Raw genomic sequence first — 15857 nt, forward strand, 5'->3', positions numbered from 1 at the left:
CTAAATGTAGGTATTGTGATGTACGCCGAGGAGGCGGAGCTACAGTCTCTCATTAGGGTGAATATTAATAACGCTCTAAATGTAGGTATTGTGATGTACACTGAGGAGGAGGAGCTACAGTCTCTCATTAGGGTGAATATTAATAACGCTCTAAATGTAGGTATTGTGATGTACACTGAGTAGGAGGAGCTACAGTCTCATTAGGGTGAATATTAATAACGCTCTAAATGTAGGTATTGTGATATACACTGAGGAGGAGGAGCTACAGTCTCTCATTAGGGTGAATAATAATAACGCTCTAAATGTAGGTATTGTGATATACACTGAGGAGGCGGAGCTACAGTCTCTCATTAGGGTGAATATTAATAACGCTCTAAATGTAGGTATTGTGATGTACGCCGAGGAGGCGGAGCTAGTCTGTCATTAATGGCTTAATGGAAAACTTAATTGTCCTACTGAGCTACAGTAGCTAGCTTGGAGAGAAATATTTCATATTTATGAAGCTGTTCACCAGGTAAAAACCTGAACACACACACACACACACACCGATTAGAGATTTAGACGTTTAGAAAGCTTTTTAATGAAACTCAGAATCAGAGAAAGTTCCTGATCATAAACACAGTCAGGTTCAGCCGCACCATCACTGCTCCGCTAACACACAAATACAAAGCCTCAGGCCTGAGATCAGTCTGAGAAACACCAAAACCCAGCCTCTCATAAACCCCTGAGCTTAGTCACTCACACCCCACCTCTAACACTCAGGATCTCCAGACATTACGGAGGGTCTTCCACTCCAGACCCTAAATCCAGTTTGCGGTTCCCTCTGGTTGATCACTGGACTGTCGGACCTGATGGACCACCCGCTGTCGGAGCGACACTGAGTTTACAGATTTAGTGCAGAAATGAATCCAGTCTTTAGCTCAGGAGGTTCAGCGTCGGAGAGCAGCTCAGTGGGACTGAGTCAGTTGTAATGAAGCTAAACCAGACTGATGTAAACACTCCTCCACTTTCTCCACGCTGCTCTACACACTCAGCCCATTTACGCAAGCTTCTAAAACTCACCTGTCTCCTGTTCAGGCCGCTGCCCTGACCCGCTGACCCACGCATGACAATTATAAACAAACTAACACACAAGCTGGCCATGCAGCTCCGACACACTGCAGCACGCTGCTGGACGTTTGGCTGGAGGTTCTCTTCTGAATGATCAGAACAGTGAGTGTAAGCTCTGGATAAGCTATTACTGCTAACAGAGCTAGCACCTAATGCTAATATAATCAGAACTCAACCTCAGGAGCCATGACCTTCAAACCATGGGAAACAACCTAGTGTGACTAAAGAGCGTCTGAGCGTCTGATGTGTCTTCAGTCCTCCACGTTTCGGAGCTTTATTTCTTCATGATCTTTAATTCTTACGGGAGTCACGTCAGCCTGGGAGCCCGCTGCTCTCTCTCCCTCCGTCACACACTGATTCTGGCTGAGAGTAAAGGGGAGAAGAAGAAGTCAAAGGCGAATTTCATGGCCCCCTGAGTGCTCTTTCTCCAGTTGCGTTCGATCTTTACCTGCCGTCCTTCGGGCAGCAGTGAGGATTTACAGGTCAGGCAGTGGATAGCCTTCAGCTCAAATATGGGCAGCTTAGCCCCTAGCTTCCCCTCCAGCTTAGTGCTGAACTCCACCATGCTGCCCGGGTCCAGGTTCAGCAGGACCTGTTTGAACTCGTGGCTGGCGGACAGGATGATGTCACCAGCTGGGTTGTCCTGCTCTTCGATGCCGTCCACCGGCCGACCAACCGTCACCTCAAAGCGGTAACTATCGAAGCGTTTGACATGGCACTTGTAGTTGGCAACAGATTTGATGCGACAGAGCCGCTTTTCCTCGTGCTGCTGGAGAAGAACAGAGGCGTTAACATTTTCTGGGACTTGAACGAATGTGTTGCCATTCCGCACAGGTGTGCTAGCATTCTGCACAGGTGTGCTAGCATTCTGCGGCTCACAGGTGGGATATGCCTCGCCATAGAGGCACCTCAACCAGTCTCCCATGAACACCGGCAGCAGGTTGATGACTGACTGAGCTCCGTTTTCTGTCTCAGCCACTCGGACGTGGCGGAACTTTCCTGTCCAGGTTACCCGATGGCCTTCCAGGTGGCTGCAGAAGAGCTGAGTCTGAGCCAAGCCCTGTCTGCTCCACGCAGGTGGCCCACAGAGCGACCCATAAGCCTGCCAGGTCATGGTGGAGTTATACACCTTCAGTCCCTCTGTGTTGTAGACATAGGTGCCGCACAGCAACACCACGGTGGTGAGGCACAGCAGGATGAGCTTCACAGGGCCGCGGTGGGTGATGGAGCGCAGGATGCTGAGGATTGAAAGACTGAATCGTGTCCAGAGTCTCAGCGTGACAGGAACAGCACAAACCGCCAGTGTTACCAACATCTTCGTGAGCTCCAGCTCCAGGAACCACTTAGCCATCTGAATCAGCAGCATGGCGGCCAGCCCCAGGGCCAAAACGGGCAGGGCGAACAGGAGCAGGAAATAGGCGACACAAGTGCGGATGAGCCCGATCGGGGTGGAGTTCTGCAGCAGAACCACGGAGAACTCCCACCACATGAAGCACACCAGGTATGGCACCAGGAAGCAGTAGGTGCCCTTGAACCCACGCATCCGTGCCATGCTGTGGAAACACACACACATACAGTAAAGGGTCTGTAGGGGAGACGTGACTGTAAGTGTAGATCAGTGAATAAACTGGACCACCTTTTTCTGCACGATGCTTTAAAGCTGTTTGACTAGAATTACTAACTCTTATGATTAGCAATGTAAATAGTTGCTCTAGCTAGCATATGTTGCTAATGCTAACTGGCAGGGTTACCTTGCCTTGGCTAATTGGGAACACTGAGTTAAGAGATAAATGGCGTTTTACTTTGTTGTTTTGTAAAACTGACTTTTGTTGGATCCGTGGAGAAAGGCTGACTTGTTTACATGATTGTGTGTGTATGAGTTTGTTATTAAAACACCAAAAACACTTCAGACATCAACATCTGGGTAAAAAAAGTAATAAATTCACTGAACTGTTTCCTACATCTGGAGACACCAGTCATTTGAACCTGGTCTTGTGGAAAAGGTGAAAAGGTCTTCAGTCGTTAAGCAGAAGTGCAGGAGCTGCTTTAGAGTCTAAATTAACCAGCTGTTCAGTAGGTGAAGGACTAGGATTGTCTACATTTCTGGAACAGTGTGTGTGTGTGTGTGTGTGTGTGTGTGCTCTTACCTGAAGAACAGGTAGAACAGATAGATGTAGAGCAGACATGGCAGACTGAGTGTTAGCTCCACACTTTCTCCCAGCGGCACCACGGCAAAGGTTTGACCGAGAGCCCTCAGGGCCTTCATTTCTGCAGGCAGCCGAGAGGTCAGCGCACACAGAGAGGACGCCACCTCGATGACCAGTGCCCTGCGGGCGTACGCTGCCGCAGACGGGCTGAGTGACATGTAGCTCAAAGCCGTAAAGAAGACGGCCACGGTGGACAGCTCGGAGCAGGGGATCCAGCGCTTATCTGCCACGGGGAAGCTGAAGATCACAAAGCACACGGACACCAGGAAGTACACGTACTGCTCCAGATTATTCCAGCCGAAGTGCGTCTCAGCCTGCTCCACATCCAGCCCGGGCTCGAAGCGGGTCAGCAGAGCGGTCAGTGCGCTGAAATTCTCCCAGCCTTTACTGCTGCGGAATACCCTAAGGGTACAGATTGTCATGGAGATGAAGGCCAGATAGAAGACCAGCAGTGGGATGGTGAAGGCGAAAAGGTCAACGCTCAGGTTTGAGATGATGAAGAAGAAGATCAGAGCGTTAACATGCTGAGTGGGGATGATGGTGCTCAGCCACTGCACTCCAGCACGAGACGCCCAGTCCACCAAGTGCTCTTTCATTTCCAGGATGAGGTGCAGGGGGTACTGCAGACCCTAACATTGATAATACACATATTATTGATCACACCTACACTCTCTCTCACTCTCTCTTATACACACACACACATTTTAAAAGTGTTTTACCAGGAAGTAGGCTTTAATGTCCATGGCTCTCTTCATGGCGCCACTGCGTTTGGTGTCCAGCATAATTCCAGTGCCCCCCATCCCCCAACTGCTCCTCTGCATGCGCTTCTGGAAGACAGGGAACACTCCCTTCTGCTCCTACACACACATATACATACATACAAACACACACACACACACACACACATATATATATATATATATATATACATACCATTCTTTACTTTATTCACATTTCTATAAATGTTCTGTTTTACAAAATTATTTACAAATATCTGTTTTCTGTGTTGTGTTTATAGGGTGTGTATAGGGGGTTTAGTGTTTATAGGGTGTGTATAGGGGGTTTAGTGTTTATAGGGTGTGTATAGGGGGTTTAGTGTTTATACTGTGTATAGGGGGTTTAGTGTTTATAGGGTGTGTATAGGGGGTTTAGTGTTTATAGGGTGTGTATAGGGGGTTTAGTGTTTATAGGGTGTATATGGGGTTTAGTGTTTATAGGGTGTGTATAGGGAGTTTAGTGTTCATAGGGTGTGTATAGGGGTTTAGTGTTTATAGGGGGTTTAGTGTTTATAGTGTGTATAGGGGGTTTAGTGTTTATAGGGGGTGTAGTGTTTATAGGGTGTGTATAGGGGGTTTAGTGTTTATAGGGTGTGTATAGGGGGTGTAGTGTTTATAGGGTGTGTATAGGGGTGTAGTGTTTATAGGGTGTGTATGGGGGTTTAGTGTTTATAGGGTGTGTATGGGGGTTTAGTGTTTATACTGTGTATAGGGGGTGTAGTGTTTATAGGGTGTGTATAGGGGGTTTAGTGTTTATACTGTGTATAGGGGGTTTAGTGTTTATAGTGTGTGTGTATAGGGGGTTTAGTGTTTATAGTGTGTATAGGGGTTTAGTGTTTATAGGGAGTTTAGTGTTTATAGTGTGTATAGGGGGTTTAGTGTTTATAGGGTGTGTATATGGGGTGTAGTGTTTATAGGGTGTGTATGGGGGTTTAGTGTTTATAGGGTGTGTATGGGGGTTTAGTGTTTATACTGTGTATAGGGGGTGTAGTGTTTATAGGGTGTGTATAGGGGGTTTAGTGTTTATACTGTGTATAGGGGGTTTAGTGTTTATAGTGTATAGGGGTTTTAGTGTTTATAGTGTATAGGGGTTTAGTGTTTATAGGGTGTGTATAAGGGGTGTAGTGTTTATAGGGTGTGTGTAGGGGTTTAGTGTTTATAGGGTGTGTATGGGGGTTTAGTGTTTATAGGGGGTGTAGTGTTTATGGGGTGTGTAAAGGGCTATAGTGCTTCTAGGGGGTGTAGTGTTTCAAGAATGTGTATAGAGGGGTGTAGTGTTTCTAGGGTGTTATGGGGTGCAGTGTTTAAAGGGTGTTATAGGGGGTGTAGTGTTTCTAGGGTGTGTGTAGGGGTGTAGTGTTTATGGGGTGTGTAAAGGGCTATAGTGCTTCTAGGGGGTGTAGTGTTTCTAGAATGTGTATAGAGGGGTGTAGTGTTTCTAGGGTGTTATGGGGTGCAGTGTTTAAAGGGTGTTATAGGGGGTGTAGTGTTTCTAGGGTGTGTGTAGGGGGTGTTGCAGCAGTATTATATTGGTGTTGAAGCCAAATGATGTTGTGTGGGGATCCTGCCTGGTCCAGTGGTGCTGATGCTGAGGGCCACTTGTCTGGGCTGCGTTCCCCCCTATTTTGGACGGAACCATTGCTCCGACCCGCAGCAGGAGGAGAGATGCCCTGAGCGTAGTTTTTAGTCATTTCCACAAACCCCTCCACATCCACATACTGGGAGGCTGTAGCAGGCAGAGACACCCACAACAGTTATCACCATCATGTTCACTTGGATGGACATTTGAAAGACAGCTGAGCTGCAAACACGACTGTCCAGCTCACACATTAAATACTAAGACACTGGAGAAACTGTACTGTACTGTACTGTATTGAATCTGTTGACAAAGACACAACCCCTGCTTACCTTCACCAGCCACCATGGTCTCCAGGACTTTCCTCTGCGTTTGGACATTGGGCATTCCAGGACAAACAGCACCTGTATGTGCACATTAAACACTGACACAGCAGAAGTCCCCCAAACACATTTTACATATCAGAGAGAGAGACAGAGACTGGGACAGAGACTGGGACAGAGACTGGGACAGAGACTGGGACAGAGACTGAGACACTAAGCCCTGAATTATGAAGCAGTGCAAAGCTCACACTCTAGGAGGACCTTCACGTCTCAGCACCAGTTTTTATTCAGCAGAAAATAACGTTCCCATTTCCAGGCTGTGTCATACAGCTGGACATAAGCTGAAACGGTGGAAGACACTATGGACGGTTTCCTGATACTGTAGTACTCTGGGAACTTTGCATGATGCCCTTCTGCCTAAGACGTTTTGCTTTATGCCTTGGTTGGTTAGTGTGTTGTTGCCTGGTGTCATCTGGTCCGCTTGCTACAGTTATACCTGCAGGGTCAGATGTCTCCTGTCTGTTTTTCTTGATGACATTACAGGTTAAATCATCTCTCAATAAGCATAACATTAAAGCATATTCGCCCACTTCCTGGTTTCCTGGTGCCCTGTCTCTTTATGTCTTCTCACCTGAGACTATGTTGTTCCTTTGAGGACAGTGTGAAGCATCTCAGGAGCAGTTTTGGAACCACTGCTTTAAAGAAAGGCTATTTTTGAGTTGTGAAGCCTGATGTTGAGGTCTGAGCACAGATTACAGTGTGCGGTTCTGCGGTCTGTGTGTATTCCAGCACTCTGGATTAGAAACAATGACAGTGAAGCTAAAGGAACAGATCAGTTTTAATGAGCTGATTCTGGTCCATTTTAGTTTGGGTCTTATTTTCATGAACAAGCACTAAGCTCCAGATTTGAGACACAGTTTTAACCATCAGTGAACAGACTGTTTGTTCTTGGCTTGTTTAAAGACTACTGTGTGTGTGTGTGTGTGTGTGTGTGTGTGTGTGTGTGTTTAGGCATCTGACCATTTACCCGTGTTGACCTGACTGACGTTCTGCAGCATTTCAGAAGGTGTCACTTTCTGCTTCCTGTCCGGGTTCAGTTTCCAGTACATCATCATCGCTGCCCGTCGAACCGCCTGCTCAAACTTACTCTCCGTCGACAGCTTGCGCACGTCCTCCTCGTTCTCTGGAGTGATACCTGCAGGGTCAGAGAGCAACGGTCTAAACCCTAAACTTAAACCCTAAACACTAACACAAAACAAAACCCTAAACCCTAAACACTCTAACACTAATCCAAAACCTAAACCATAAACACTCGAACACTAACCCAAACCCTAAACACTCTAACACTAACCCAAAACCTAAACACTCTAACACTAATCCAAACCCTAAACACTCTAACACTAACCCAAACCCTAAACACTCTAACACTAACCCAAACCCTAAACACTCTAACACTAATCCAAACCCTAAACACTAACACTAATCCAAACCCTAAACCCTAGCCCAAACCCTAAACACTCTAACCCTAATCCAAACCCCAAACCCTAAACACTCTAACCCTAACCCTAAACCCTAAACACTCTAACACTAATCCAAACCCTAAACACTCTAACCCTAATCCAAACCCCAAACCCTAAACACTCTAACACTAATCCAAACCCTAAACACTCTAACCCTAACCCTAAACCCTAAACACTCTAACACTAATCCAAACCCTAAACACTCTAACCCTAACCCAAACCCTAAATGCTAATCCAAACCCTAAACACTAACCCAGACCCTAAACCCTAATCCAAACCCTAAACACTCTAACCCAAACCCTAAACCCTCTAACACTAACCCAAACCCTAAATACTAATCCAAACCCTAAACACTCTAATCCAAACCCTAAACACTAACCCAAACCCTAAACACTAATCCAAACCCTAAACCCTAATCCAAACCCTAAACATTCCAACCCTAACCCTAACCCTAAACCCTCTAACACTAATCCAAGCCCTAAACCCTAATCCAAACCCTAAAACACTCTAACGCTAATCCAAACCCTAAACACTCTAACACTAACCCTAAACCCTAAACACTTTAACACTAATCCAAACCCTAAACACTCGAACACTAACCCTAAACCTTAAACACTTTAACACTAATCCAAACCCTAAACACTCTAACACTAACCCTAAACCCTAAACACTCTAACACTAATCCAAACCCTTAACCCTAAACACTCTAACACTAATCCAAACCCTAAACACTCTAACACTAATCCAAACCCTAAACCCTAAACACTAGCCCAAACCCTAAACACACTAACCCTAACCCTAAACACTCTAACCCTATCCCTAAACCCTCTAACCCTAACCCAAACCCTAAACACTCTAACCCTAACCCAAACCCTAAATACTAATCCAAACCCTAAACACTCTAACCCAAACCCTAAACCCTCTAACACTAATCCAAACCCTAAACCCTAATCCAAACCCTAAACACTCCAACCCTAACCCTAAACCCTCTAACACTAATCCAAGCCCTAAACCCTAATCCAAACCCTAAACACTCCAACCCTAACCCTAACCCTAAACCCTTTAACGCTAATCCAAACCCTAAACACTCTAACACTAACCCTAAACCCTAAACACTTTAACACTAATCCAAACCCTAAACACTATAACACTAATCCAAACCCTAAACCCTAAACCCTCTAACACTAATCCAAACCCTAAACCCTAATCCAAACCCTAAACACTCTAACACTAACCCTAAACCCTAAACACTTTAACACTAATCCAAACCTTAAACACTCTAACACTAACCCAAACCCTAAACACTCGAACACTAACCCTAAACCCTAAACACTTTAACACTAATCCAAACCCTAAACACTCTAACACTAACCCTAAACCCTAAACCCTAAACACTCTAACACTAATGCAAACCCTTAACCCTAAACACTCTAACACTAATCCAAACCCTAAACCCTAAACACTCTAACACTAATCCAAACCCTAAACCCTAAACCCTCTAACACTAATCCAAACCCTAAACCCTAATCCTCTAACACTAATCCAAACCCTAAACACTCTAACACTAATCCAAACCCTAAACCCTAAACACTAGCCCAAACCCTAAACACTCTAACACTAATCACTAACACTAACACTAATTAGGGTTTAGGGCTTGGATTAGTGTTAGAGGGTTTAGGGTTAGGGTTAGGGGCAGTGGTGGCTCAGCGGTTAGAGCGCCGGGATATCGATAACAGGGTTGTGGGTTCGATTCCCGGGCTCGGCAAGCTGCCACTGTTGGGCCCTTGAGCAAGACCCTTTACCCTCTCTGCTCCCCGGGCGCTGGAGTTGGCTGCCCACCGCTCTGGGTGTGTGTCTGTACTCACTGCCCCTAACACATGTGTGTGTGTGAGTGTGTGTTCACTACCAGATGGGTTAAATGCGGAGGACACATTTCGCTGTACAGTCCACACTGTACAGTGACGAATACGTGCACCTTTACCTTTTTTACCTTTACCTAATCCAAACCCTAAACCCTAAACACTCTAACACTAATCCAAACCCTAAACACTCTAACACTAATCCAAACCCTAAACCCTAAACACTCTAACACTAATCCAAACCCTAAACACTCTAACACTAATCCAAACCTTAAACACTCTAACACTAACCCAAACCCTAAACACTCGAACACTAACCCTAAACCCTAAACACTTTAACACTAATCCAAACCCTAAACACTCTAACACTAACCCTAAACCCTAAACCCTAAACACTCTAACACTAATGCAAACCCTTAACCCTAAACACTCTAACACTAATCCAAACCCTAAACCCTAAACACTCTAACACTAATCCAAACCCTAAACCCTAAACCCTCTAACACTAATCCAAACCCTAAACCCTAATCCTCTAACACTAATCCAAACCCTAAACACTCTAACACTAATCCAAACCCTAAACCCTAAACACTAGCCCAAACCCTAAACACTCTAACACTAATCACTAACACTAACACTAATTAGGGTTTAGGGCTTGGATTAGTGTTAGAGGGTTTAGGGTTAGGGTTAGGGGCAGTGGTGGCTCAGCGGTTAGAGCGCCGGGATATCGATAACAGGGTTGTGGGTTCGATTCCCGGGCTCGGCAAGCTGCCACTGTTGGGCCCTTGAGCAAGACCCTTTACCCTCTCTGCTCCCCGGGCGCTGGAGTTGGCTGCCCACCGCTCTGGGTGTGTGTGTGTACTCACTGCCCCTAACACATGTGTGCGTGTGAGTGTGTGTTCACTACCAGATGGGTTAAATGCGGAGGACACATTTCGCTGTACAGTCCACACTGTACAGTGACGAATACGTGCACCTTTACCTTTTTTACCTTTACCTAATCCAAACCCTAAACCCTAAACACTCTAACACTAATCCAAACCCTAAACACTCTAACACTAATCCAAACCCTAAACCCTAAACACTCTAACACTAATCCAAACCCTAAACACTCTAACACTAATCCAAACCCTAAACACTATAACACTAACCCAAACCCTAAACACTATAACACTAACCCAAACCCTAAACCCTAAACACTCTAAACCCTAATCCAAACCCTAAACACTCTAAACACTAATCCAAACCCTAAACCCTAAACACTCTAACACTAATCCAAACCCTAAACACTCTAACACTAATCCAAACCCTAATCCAAACCCTAAACACTATAACACTAACCCAAACCCTAAACACTCTAACACTAATCCAAACCCTAAACACTATAACACTAACCCAAACCCTAAACACTATAACACTAACCCAAACCCTAAACCCTAAACACTCTAAACCCTAATCCAAACCCTAAACACTCTAAACCCTAATCCAAACCCTAAACACTCTAACGCTAATCCAAACCCTAAACCCTAAACACTTTAACACTAATCCAAACCCTAAACACTCTAACACTAATCCAAACCCTAAACACTCTAACACTAGCCCAAACCCTAAACACTCTAACACTAATCCAAACCCTAAACACTCTAACACCAATCCAAACCCTAAACCCTAAACACTCTAACACTAATCCAAACCCTAAACACTCTAACACTAACCCTAAACACTAATCCAAACCCTAAACCCTAAACACTCTAACACTAATCCAAACCCTAAACACTCTAACACTAATCCAAACCCTAAACACTCTAACACTAGCCCAAACCCTAAACACTCTAACACTAATCCAAACCCTAAACACTCTAACACCAATCCAAACCCTAAACCCTAAACACTCTAACACTAATCCAAACCCTAAACACTCTAACACTAACCCTAAACACTAATCCAAACCCTAAACACTAGCCCAAACCCTAAACACTCTAACACCAATCCAAACCCTAAACACTCTAACACTAACCCAAACCCTAAACACTCTAACACTAATCCAAACCCTAAACCCTAAACACTCTAACACTAATCCAAACCCTAAACCCTAAACACTCTAACACTAATCCAAACCCTAAACCCTAAACCCTCTAACACCAATCCAAACCCTAAACACTCTAACACCAATCCAAACCCTAAACCCTAAACACTCTAACACTAATCCAAACCCTAAACACTCTAACACTAATCCAAACCCTAAACACTCTAACACTAATCCAAACCCTAAACACTCTAACACTAATCCAAACCCTAAACACTCTAACACTAACCCAAACCCTAAACACTCTAACACTAACCCAAACCCTAAACACTCTAACACTAATCCAAACCCTAAACACTAACACTAATCCAAACCCTAAACACTCTAACACTAATCCAAACCCTAAACACTAACACTAATCCAAACCCTAAACACTCTAACACTAGCCCAAACCCTAAACACTCTAACACTAATCCAAACCCTAAACACTAGCCCAAACCCTAAACACTCTAACACCAATCCAAACCCTAAACACTCTAACACTAACCCAAACCCTAAACACTCTAACACTAATCCAAACCCTAAACACTCTAACACTAACCCTAAACCCTAAACACTCTAACACTAATCCAAACCCTAAACACTCTAACACCAATCCAAACCCTAAACCCTAAACACTCTAACACTAACCCAAACCCTAAACACTCTAACACCAATCCAAACCCTAAACACTCTAACACTAATCCAAACCCTAAACCCTAAACACTCTAACACTAATCCAAACCCTAAACACTCTAACACTAATCCAAACCCTAAACACTCTAACACTAATCCAAACCCTAAACACTCTAACACTAATCCAAACCCTAAACACTCTAACACCAATCCAAACCCTAAACCCTAAACACTCTAACACCAATCCAAACCCTAAACCCTAAACCCTCTAACACTAATCCAAACCCTAAACCCTAAACACTCTAACACTAATCCAAACCCTAAACACTCTAACACCAATCCAAACCCTAAACCCTAAACACTCTAACACTAATCCAAACCCTAAACACTCTAACACTAATCCAAACCCTAAACCCTAAACACTCTAACACTAATCCAAACCCTAAACCCTAAACACTCTAACACTAATCCAAACCCTAAACCCTAAACACTCTAACACTAATCCAAACCCTAAACACTCTAACACCAATCCAAACCCTAAACACTCTAACACTAATCCAAACCCTAAACACTCTAACACCAATCCAAACCCTAAACCCTAAACACTCTAACACTAACCCAAACCCTAAACACTCTAACACTAATCCAAACCCTAAACACTCTAACACCAATCCAAACCCTAAACCCTAAACACTCTAACACTAATCCAAACCCTAAACACTCTAACACTAATCCAAACCCTAAACCCTAAACACTCTAACACTAATCCAAACCCTAAACCCTAAACACTCTAACACTAATCCAAACCCTAAACACTCTAACACCAATCCAAACCCTAAACACTCTAACACCAATCCAAACCCTAAACACTCTAACACCAATCCAAACCCTAAACCCTAAACACTCTAACACTAATCCAAACCCTAAACCCTAAACACTCTAACACTAATCCAAACCCTAAACACTCTAACACCAATCCAAACCCTAAACACTCTAACACTAATCCAAACCCTAAACACTCTAACACCAATCCAAACCCTAAACCCTAAACACTCTAACACTAACCCAAACCCTAAACACTCTAACACTAACCCTAAACCCTAAACACTCTAACACTAATCCAAACCCTAAACACTCTAACACTAATCCAAACCCTAAACACTCTAACACCAATCCAAACCCTAAACCCTAAACACTCTAACACTAATCCAAACCCTAAACCCTAAACACTCTAACACTAATCCAAACCCTAAACACTCTAACACTAATCCAAACCCTAAACACTCTAACACTAATCCAAACCCTAAACCCTAAACACTCTAACACTAATCCAAACCCTAAACACTCTAACACTAATCCAAACCCTAAACACTCTAACACTAACCCTAAACCCTAAACACTCTAACACTAATCCAAACCCTAAACACTCTAACACTAATCCAAACCCTAAACCCTAAACACTCTAACACTAATCCAAACCCTAAACCCTAAACACTCTAACACTAATCCAAACCCTAAACCCTAAACACTCTAACACTAATCCAAACCCTAAACCCTAAACACTCTAACACTAATCCAAACCCTAAACACTCTAACACCAATCCAAACCCTAAACCCTAAACACTCTAACACTAACCCAAACCCTAAACACTCTTACACTAATCCAAACCCTAAACACTCTAACGCTAATCCAAACCCTAAACCCTAAACACTTTAACACTAATCCAAACCCTAAACACTCTAACACTAATCCAAACCCTAAACACTCTAACACTAGCCCAAACCCTAAACACTCTAACACTAATCCAAACCCTAAACACTCTAACACCAATCCAAACCCTAAACCCTAAACACTCTAACACTAATCCAAACCCTAAACACTCTAACACTAACCCTAAACACTAATCCAAACCCTAAACCCTAAACACTCTAACACTAATCCAAACCCTAAACACTCTAACACTAATCCAAACCCTAAACACTCTAACACTAGCCCAAACCCTAAACACTCTAACACTAATCCAAACCCTAAACACTCTAACACCAATCCAAACCCTAAACCCTAAACACTCTAACACTAATCCAAACCCTAAACACTCTAACACTAACCCTAAACACTAATCCAAACCCTAAACACTAGCCCAAACCCTAAACACTCTAACACCAATCCAAACCCTAAACACTCTAACACTAACCCAAACCCTAAACACTCTAACACTAATCCAAACCCTAAACCCTAAACACTCTAACACTAATCCAAACCCTAAACCCTAAACACTCTAACACTAATCCAAACCCTAAACCCTAAACCCTCTAACACCAATCCAAACCCTAAACACTCTAACACCAATCCAAACCCTAAACCCTAAACACTCTAACACTAATCCAAACCCTAAACACTCTAACACTAATCCAAACCCTAAACACTCTAACACTAATCCAAACCCTAAACACTCTAACACTAATCCAAACCCTAAACACTCTAACACTAACCCAAACCCTAAACACTCTAACACTAACCCAAACCCTAAACACTCTAACACTAATCCAAACCCTAAACACTAACACTAATCCAAACCCTAAACACTCTAACACTAATCCAAACCCTAAACACTAACACTAATCCAAACCCTAAACACTCTAACACTAGCCCAAACCCTAAACACTCTAACACTAATCCAAACCCTAAACACTAGCCCAAACCCTAAACACTCTAACACCAATCCAAACCCTAAACACTCTAACACTAACCCAAACCCTAAACACTCTAACACTAATCCAAACCCTAAACACTCTAACACTAACCCTAAACCCTAAACACTCTAACACTAATCCAAACCCTAAACACTCTAACACCAATCCAAACCCTAAACCCTAAACACTCTAACACTAACCCAAACCCTAAACACTCTAACACCAATCCAAACCCTAAACACTCTAACACTAATCCAAACCCTAAACCCTAAACACTCTAACACTAATCCAAACCCTAAACACTCTAACACTAATCCAAACCCTAAACACTCTAACACTAATCCAAACCCTAAACACTCTAACACTAATCCAAACCCTAAACACTCTAACACCAATCCAAACCCTAAACCCTAAACACTCTAACACCAATCCAAACCCTAAACCCTAAACCCTCTAACACTAATCCAAACCCTAAACCCTAAACACTCTAACACTAATCCAAACCCTAAACACTCTAACACCAATCCAAACCCTAAACCCTAAACACTCTAACACTAATCCAAACCCTAAACACTCTAACACTAATCCAAACCCTAAACCCTAAACACTCTAACACTAATCCAAACCCTAAACCCTAAACACTCTAACACTAATCCAAACCCTAAACCCTAAACACTCTAACACTAATCCAAACCCTAAACACTCTAACACCAATCCAAACCCTAAACACTCTAACACTAATCCAAACCCTAAACACTCTAACACCAATCCAAACCCTAAACCCTAAACACTCTAACACTAACCCAAACCCTAAACACTCTAACACTAATCCAAACCCTAAACACTCTAACACCAATCCAAACCCTAAACCCTAAACACTCTAACACTAATCCAAACCCTAAACACTCTAACACTAATCCAAACCCTAAACCCTAAACACTCTAACACTAATCCAAACCCTAAACCCTAAACACTCTAACACTAATCCAAACCCTAAACACTCTAACACCAATCCAAACCCTAAACACTCTAACACCAATCCAAACCCTAAACACTCTAACACCAATCCAAACCCTAAACCCTAAACACTC

The 15857-nt window shown here is 43.5% G+C and overlaps 1 protein-coding gene across 1 annotated transcript in view; it reads right to left on the reverse strand.

The window, feature by feature from the left end:
* Positions 1 to 539: 539 nt before the first annotated feature.
* The window catches only part of wfs1a (Wolfram syndrome 1a (wolframin)), a 28815-nt gene continuing 13497 nt past the window's right edge, over positions 540 to 15857 (reverse strand). The window contains exons 6-11 of the mRNA XM_072672107.1: positions 7020 to 7187; positions 6002 to 6073; positions 5662 to 5819; positions 4037 to 4165; positions 3258 to 3946; positions 540 to 2663 (exon numbers count right to left, since the gene is read on the reverse strand). Coding sequence (XP_072528208.1) covers positions 1457 to 2663; positions 3258 to 3946; positions 4037 to 4165; positions 5662 to 5819; positions 6002 to 6073; positions 7020 to 7187 — 2423 coding nt within the window. The 3' untranslated portion in view covers positions 540 to 1456. The remainder of the gene's footprint in view (positions 2664 to 3257; positions 3947 to 4036; positions 4166 to 5661; positions 5820 to 6001; positions 6074 to 7019; positions 7188 to 15857) is intronic.

Source organism: Salminus brasiliensis, unplaced genomic scaffold, assembly GCF_030463535.1.
Source record: "Salminus brasiliensis unplaced genomic scaffold, fSalBra1.hap2 scaffold_58, whole genome shotgun sequence".
In the NCBI taxonomy this organism is placed as follows: Eukaryota; Metazoa; Chordata; class Actinopteri; order Characiformes; family Bryconidae; genus Salminus; species Salminus brasiliensis.